General features: G+C 43.3%; 1 protein-coding gene across 1 annotated transcript in view; it reads right to left on the bottom strand.

Annotated features, from left to right (window-relative positions):
• The window catches only part of oprd1a (opioid receptor, delta 1a), a 27,719-nt gene extending 21,119 nt beyond the window's left edge, over window positions 1-6,600 (bottom strand). Inside the window, exon 1 of the mRNA XM_063184903.1 lies at window positions 6,356-6,600. Coding sequence (XP_063040973.1) covers window positions 6,356-6,600 — 245 coding nt within the window. The remainder of the gene's footprint in view (window positions 1-6,355) is intronic.
• Between the last annotated feature and the right edge of the window lie 1,390 nt (window positions 6,601-7,990).

The following is a 7,990-nucleotide window of genomic DNA, read 5'->3' as shown; positions in this document are numbered from 1 at the left end:
GTGTATGTGTGTATGCGTATGTGTGTGTGTGTGTGCGTGCGTGCGTGCGTGCGTGCGTGCGTGCGTGCGTGTGTGCGTGTGTGTGTGTGTGTATGTATGTGTGTGCCCTAAGCATGAATACTCCTGTGAAGCGCACCGCATTCCTTTGTGTGGAGAGGCTCGCAAGCTGAGCAATGATGAATAACTCCTAATGAGAAAAGAGAAGAGAGAACTGAGACATGCAGAGCGTTTAGAATGCCAAAGGCCCCGCTGCGGGGGAGAGAGAGAATACAACCTGAGAAGTCAGGGAAGATGAAAGGAAAGAAGACATAAATAAGAAAAAGAAAACAACAGCGACGAGAAACAATACGTAGTAAATTACATTGTGTGCAGTCTTTTGTTTCAATCACAAGAGTGCTGCAGTTTAAAAGGGAACTCCCGTCCATTCAGTCTCCCACGTCCGCTGTGACATTGAGCATTCACTGAAACAATGCTCAAGTCACCTTGATGCCATTGCAACAAGAAAACATATTATTTTTACATTTTTATCTTACTTTGGTTTTAGTAAGTGCACACCGTGTGAGGTGCGCACCGTGGTCAATAGTAAACTTTTTGAAAAAGAATGTTGGTCTCATTAAACGTACTGCATAAAGTTCTGAGTGTGTGGCAACCATTCTTTTCATAAAGTTTACATTTTTATCATAGTAAAAGAATTATACCTTAATGATCATACTAAGTAGCACACAGAGCAAAATTAATTACTGTGGTCCGTCTTACCATACCCTTGTGTTAATTTCAATGGTACAGACTGCTAAGGTTTTGGAGGCCCTAAGCTTAATTGGTCAGGAGGCCCCCTTCACAATTAAATGATAATAATAATAATAATAATAATAATAATAATAATAATAATAATAATAATAATATTAATAATAATAATAATAATAATAATAATAATAATAATAATAATAATAATAATAATGTGTTTTTAGCCAATCTCAATTTAGGAGGCCCCACTTTTGAGGGCAAAGTGGTTGAGACCCTAAGCGCTCTGCTTACTCTGCTTATGCCTAACGCGGCCCTGCACACGGTCTGGAACTACCAAATTGAACAATAATTACTGTTGGCAGGGTTGAACTCTGTTAACGTGGATTTCCTCTAATTTTACCTAACCGCAAAGTTATACAGTATTATGCAGACTCACAGTATGTGATGTGTCATAGTTCACCCGCCTCCCTCACCCCTCAACTATTTGTTAACTAATTCCTATGCATGCCAGTGCGATGAACAACATTGCCATTCATGACGATGATCTGCATGATTGAAGATCGAGATTGAAGTTGTTGTGGCTGCTGTCTCTTTCTATGTGAAGAGTCCTCATAAAGCATGTCTAAGCACCTGTGGTAGTGCCCAGTGTGTCGATCAACAGAAGTGCCTTATGAAACAAGATTGATCTGTGCCATGAATACTTCATTTACAGCCTGTTTAACATGTGTGTCTCTGGCCTGCCCTAAAGGGGGCCATCTGAGAGCTATTGCATTGATTGAAAGCTGGTGGACAAGATGTTGAATGCAGCTCTACTGTCTGGAAGGCCAGTCTCTCAAGAGTCCTTCAAAAGACTGACGTGTTCTGATGTGTAGACACAGTATCTCTTCATCTACACCAATCATGGTATTCATATGTGTATTTTTCAACAAAAGTTATTTATAAGAGTTATAAGAGTTATTTCTTTTTTTTTCTTTTTTTTTTTAAAAAAGATGCACTGTGTAGGATGGTGGCCAGAGTAGGTATTACAACTATACTAATCATTGAAACGGCTGTCTACTGCCAATTTGATCTTCTTATGAATATTTACTAAATGATGAACTAATATTAACTAGTCGGACCAACCTGCAGTAAGTTTTGCAGGTAAAAATGTCTATTTTTGGAATTTCCAAATGGCAGACAACAGAGAAGATCCCCTTTTCATTTATGAAAAGTGCAATTCTCCCAGTCATAATGAATACTTAGAATTTGATGGTGGTGGTAAGTATTCATGAAAAGGGTAACATTTGTGAATGGGTGGCATGCATTATGGAAATAAACTAATAAAATCATTACACAGTGCACCTTTAATGAAGCAAGGGCATGAAGAAATGTGACCAAAGCACGGCCATGCTCATCATGTGGGAGAGGATGATAAGAAGACATACAGTACATACATCAGAGGGCAGATGTGTCATCACAAATGGGTAGATATGCAGTAGATGGCTCATGACAACCCACTTCCTACTAAATTCTACCCAGGCTCCGCCCGCGCAGTGACACAAGACCTTCTGCTCAGCTACACTTGCTCAGGAAAACGGTTTGTTCAGGTACGTTCGGGTTCCCTCCAGAGCGGGACACTCCACCGACTTTGTCAGGAAGCAGTCAACTTTGAGCATCACCACCAACTGTCCTGGGTAGAGGCGTTTTCAAGGCATTGGCTTTCTGTTGGAACTAAGCTTAAACTTTGGCTCAGCCTTTTCTGCCCTCAACCAGTCGCAAACCAAGGGAGGTGGGTCAACCATGCCATTTGAGAATGTTAGTTGTTATGGTCTTGGTTAGACCAAGTCTCAAAGAGATTTGAAAGTCGATGATAATCAGATGAAACGAAATTCCCCCCAAGTGCCCCTTTTATGTATTTACTTTATTGATCCCTTGAGTAGAATTGGTTTTCTGCATTGCTTCCGGGTAGTAAATGGATCAGTAACCGGAGCTGTGAGTTACAGTCCATACCTGCAGACCATTGCCCCCCCCCCCCCCTTCTAAGAAATTCCCCCAAGCCCCCCAAGTTTTATGCGTATTTACTGTATTACATAATCCCTTGAGTAGAATTGGTTTTCTGCATTGCTTCCGGGAGTAGATGGATCAGTGAAAGCATATGACACACACCGTAGCAGTGAGCTACAGTCCATACCTGCAGACGCCCGCCCCCCCCCCCCCCCTTTCTCTTTTCGGATCAAAGCAGCCAAACTGCCCTAAGCCATGAGCAGGCCACCGCTGCCATCATCACCCCATCTGCACCCGACCCCAGCCCCCCTTGGCAGGAGCAGGAGGTGTGCGTTTGAGGGCGGATGTGTGTCTGCCCGAGGTGTTGTATCATTATTTCATTATTTGCAGCCAGCTCTACACACCAAAAAAATGCAGTGTTATTTCAACACTTAGAGAGTTGGTTTAATATCTTCTAGAGTGTATTTGATCCCAGAGTACTCTCTAGGTGGTAAATAAACACTGCATTTTTTTTTAACTGTGTACGCTTTTGGACTGCAAAAAAAGTTCAGGTATGCAGCTGTAACCTTGGGTCTGTTTGGCATCCAATCGCGCTGCCACCTGGCACACACACTACACTACACTGGCAACGCCTCAAGAAAAGTGAATCGTGCATGTGCTGATGGAACTAAGGACTCAGCAATAGATTTATAATAAATAAACAAAAAAACTTAACATTTTGTGAAATGGGCTGTGATAGACCCAGGGGTGAAAGGTGTGTGTGTGTGTGTGTGTGTGTGTGTGTGTGTGTGTGTGTGTGTGTGTGTGTGTGTGTGTGTGTGTGTGTGTGTGTGTGTGTGTGTGTGTGTGTGTGTGTGTGTGTACGTGTGTGTGTGTGTGTGCTGGTGTGAGAGACCCACGGGTGAAAGGTGTGTGTGTGTGTGTGTGTGTGTGTGTGTGTGTGTGTGTGTGTGTGTGTGTGTGTGTGTGTGTGTGTGTGTGTGTGTGTGTGTGTGTGTGTGTGTGTACATGTGTGTTGGTGTGGGGCAGAGTGAGTTAGTGAGTCTGCACAAATTACAGAGCGCTGATTAAGGAGACACAGCAAGAGGCGCAGCATGCCTTCGTGAGTCACTCAAACACACACATGCGCGCGCGCACACACACACGTGCGAGTGCACTGAGGCATATCAATGCTGATGAAACCCATTTTTCACTTCTCTCTAAAACACAAACACCAATATACAAGCTTGTGCTGATATACATGTAAGCAGGCACACATCACCATAGGTGCTCTCTCTCTCTCTGTCTCCCTCTCTCTCTCTCTCTCTCTCTCTCTCTCTCTCTCTCTCTCTCTCTCTCTCTCTCTCTCTTGCTCTCTCTCTCACACACACACTAACACATACATACACACACACACACACACACACACACACACACACACACACACACACACACACACACACACACACACACACACACACACACACGTCACACACACACATCAAAGCCAAGGCCACTAAAAGCATTCGACATTTTTCTCACCCACAGCAAAACATGCATGACCTCTCATGACATTTACTTCTTGCTATTTTTATTTTTAAAACCTTTTCCTTTTATCCAGTGACAGCTGGGTAAAAATGCACCCATTTGCCATCATTGCTGACGTGTTGAATGATCACAGGCCAGCACATACATCGGCTATAGCATCAAGTCGTTGATGTCCATTTCATTGTCATTTATTTAATTGTTCTCATTTATATGTAAATTAGGCCATCATTATCTCGATGCCTTGTCTGGGTTATTAGTCGAATCAAATGACGGTTTAAAATTGTGCAGAAAGCCACTTTTGAATCAGCTGACAGGTATAATGATCAAATAAATGACCATTCTCTTCACACTGTGGAGCCTTACAGTTTGAAATGACACTTCACAATTTAGGCTCCTATGACATAGTGCCACTGGGCATCTATAGAGTATGTACTGTATGGTTTCTTTTGTGTTTAATTATTTAATTTTTGTGTTTTGGTGTCATGTGTGAGCAGTTCATAGGTATTACCATGTCCCTGGTCACCTGCTAAAGCCCAATCGCCCCTCACGCACAGTTGACGTAATCACTCGCACGCCACACTCCCTCCTTCACTGACTGGTTAGGTGACTTTCTCACTGTGAAAACCGTGCCAGAAGCACCTAAACTATAATCTCAATACAAAATGAGATGGGTAGTGGCTTGGGGGCTGCTTTGCCATGGCTACGGTATATCCCCCATCTCATTTAGCCTGAAAGCAGATATGAAATTACTTTCAAGCTTTTTTGTATCCAGTCTTATCTCTCTCCCCCTCTGCTCTGCGGGGTAAGCATTTTGTCTTGAATAACAAACCCCAGTTGTGCCCACTGGATTAGGAAGAAAAAAACTCAAACTAAAGATTCCCTACTCCAAGCTCGTTTGTAACATCTCCGCCCTCTTACCCTGATCATTCTTCTGTGTTAATTAGGTTCAAATCACATGTGGCCAGAACACAATTCAAACCATCCCAGCGAATATTATGTTAATACCCCTGGTATTCCTCAAGTCATTTACGCATGTGATCATTCACCAAAACGACTGAATTAGGCTACGCAGCAGGATGTCACGTGTTAATTCGAACCTCAATTTTCTAAATTACCAAATGACCCTTAGATTGCTCATCATATGATATGTTTTTGTCATTATAGGTTTTTCTACCTGGAATCAGAGGTGGTAAGGTTATTTGCTGTTTTAGAGTGATTGCGTGTCCTTTAATGTACGACTCATGCTCGTTTGAGTCACTTCGGACTACCTTCGCGGACCTTCCTTCCCCATCCATTTCACTCCCCCAAGCGACTTCAGGGTTGACTAACCATCTCATACCCCTCCTCCTCCCCCCCCCTCCTCTCTCTCTCTCTCTCTCTCTCTCTCTCTCTCTCTCTCTCTCTCTCTCTCTCTCTCTCTCTCTCTCTCTCTCTCTCTCTCTGTTTATGAGGAGGTAGCCTACATCAGAACTCAGCATGAAGCGTGCAAATGCATTTAAACTAGAACTTGCAAGCGGATCAGCGACAAAGTGGGTTCATATTAGCATATAATTTGCATACCACTACAAACTCCCCTCATTACTTACCGTCAAGACAGACTGTCAAGTTTACTTGCGTGTCTGACGGGGGCGCGAGTCAGAAGCGATGGAGACATATTAAAACGAAAGGATTGTGATTTGAAGAGAGACTGTTTAAAAAATACCCACCTCGCGCTGTCTCCTTCGTTTTTTCCCTGTCTGACTACCACAGTCCTTTCTGAAATGAAGATGTATGAAAGGTAAATGTGCGATTTAGGATGTGTTTGAGGGTGATTTTGATTTTTAACTTGTCAAATTGGTTTTGCGAATTCATATGTCCAGTCTCAAGCCTGTGTCTTGATTTCCACTTCTCCTGAGATCACGTCAAACCAACTGTTGATATTGTTTTATGTCAACATATGTATTATGCCTAGACATGGCATGTGTATATAGGCGAAGTGTGTACAAGTGCACTTAAAATTGATATTGTTAGGATATAGGTTTGAGAAAAGGTCAGGGGTAGGCAACACACAAACAACAGCGCAAGTAACAAGTTTACAGGGGAGAAAATCAAATGTCATTACCTTACTACACCATACATGACGAGAAGATTTCCTAGCAGTCCAATCACACAGATAACCGAGTAGAGAGCCGTTATGGAGATGGCTATTATGATGCCCGCAGGACTCTTGGTGGGGGGGCTTGGTTCCGACTCGGAGTAGTTTCCAGCGGGCACAAAGCCCATGGCATCATAGGGGAAGGTGACATTGAACGGGATCACGGAGTAGAGATCGGACAGATCCGCAGCAGGTGCCGTGGACGGCTCCATGGTCCGGCTCCGACTGGGTGAGCGGCGGTCGCTGTCCCCTCACTTGGGTGCTGAAATTAGAGTGTTGCACAGCGACGCACGACCCTCTCTTCAACTGGCGCCTTCTTTACGCGCGAATAACTTCAGAGCGCAGTATAGTCTTCACAGTTTTGCACTTTCCGTAACTTCAAATATAGATAAAATAGTGGTGGGTGCAATTTGGGTAGGCTACAAGAAAAACATACAAACTTTAGATAGGTCAGTGGAGGTTAGGATTCCAGCGTCTGTTTGAAACGCTTAGCTCGAAAAAAAATAACTGCGAAATGTGAGCACTGTGGCAAACGGACAGTCTGCTCCCTCTCAGCTCTGCCGTACTACGTGCGCTCAGTTTCCTTGGTTGGGAGAAAAAACGACAGCTTGTCGACGTCAAACCGGCGCTGTTGGCTCCGGGAAAAACACTGAGAGAGAGAGAGAGAGAGAGAGAGAGAGAGAGAGAGAGAGAGAGAGAGAGAGAGAGAGAGAGAGAGAGATGCGCCAAGCCACGGGTGACAACTTGAATGAAAACCACCACACACAGGCATCAGAAAACCAAACATTAAGGTTCTATATTCAGGTGGTTACACGCTGCGGATTAAAGGCATTTGTCTCGCAAAAAAAATAACACTAGCTTACAACTACTATTGGAGGAGGGATGGGGCGATTGAGGGGGGTGGCGGTGAGCGGGAAAGCATTTATGGGAAATATACGACCTAATAACAGAGGGCCACAGCTGTGTTTGATGTAACTACATCAAAGAATATTATGGAAGGGGCCAACATAAAATATAAATGTAAATTAGGGACATTAAAACCACAGAGTCAACTTCAAATGCTTTGTGAAATTCTGCTTTCATGTAGTTGCACACTATACGTTGTGTTTACCCCCTGCAGTAAGTGGCTCGTCTCTGCCTCTGCTTAGGGTAGACAGAGTCATTAGGAACTGTGACAAAGAGTAAAGAGTCTCAAGCCAACATTTAGACGTTTAGGCCGCTCAAGCCAACATTTAGTCACACAGAGAAATGGAAGCATTACACTGTTCCAAACGTGTACTCTGTACCTACCTTTTAGGGAAACAATTGTGTGTAGCCTATACTTCAAGCATTTTAAGGTACAAAATGGTGATCTCTGGGGTACAACATTTTACCTCCAGCGCAAAACTCTTTGTATGTTTCCCAGATTTAAAAAAGCTATCAAAAAGATCATTTTAATGATACCATGTCACATATTTGTTCTGCAAAAAGGTAGGCCTACTGCGATTTAGGTACAGAATGCTTCTATGTTTCTGTGTATCTGTATCGGATGATGGACTGTAAAATGTAAAGCCACTGCAGTTTGGAAAGTACAGTATGTCAGCCTACCATAATTATAATGTC

This window comes from Engraulis encrasicolus, chromosome 20 (assembly GCF_034702125.1).
Source record: "Engraulis encrasicolus isolate BLACKSEA-1 chromosome 20, IST_EnEncr_1.0, whole genome shotgun sequence".
Lineage (NCBI taxonomy): Eukaryota > Metazoa > Chordata > Actinopteri > Clupeiformes > Engraulidae > Engraulis > Engraulis encrasicolus.
The sequence above is the reverse complement of the archived record's forward strand: the minus strand, read 5'-3'. Positions and strand labels throughout refer to the sequence as shown.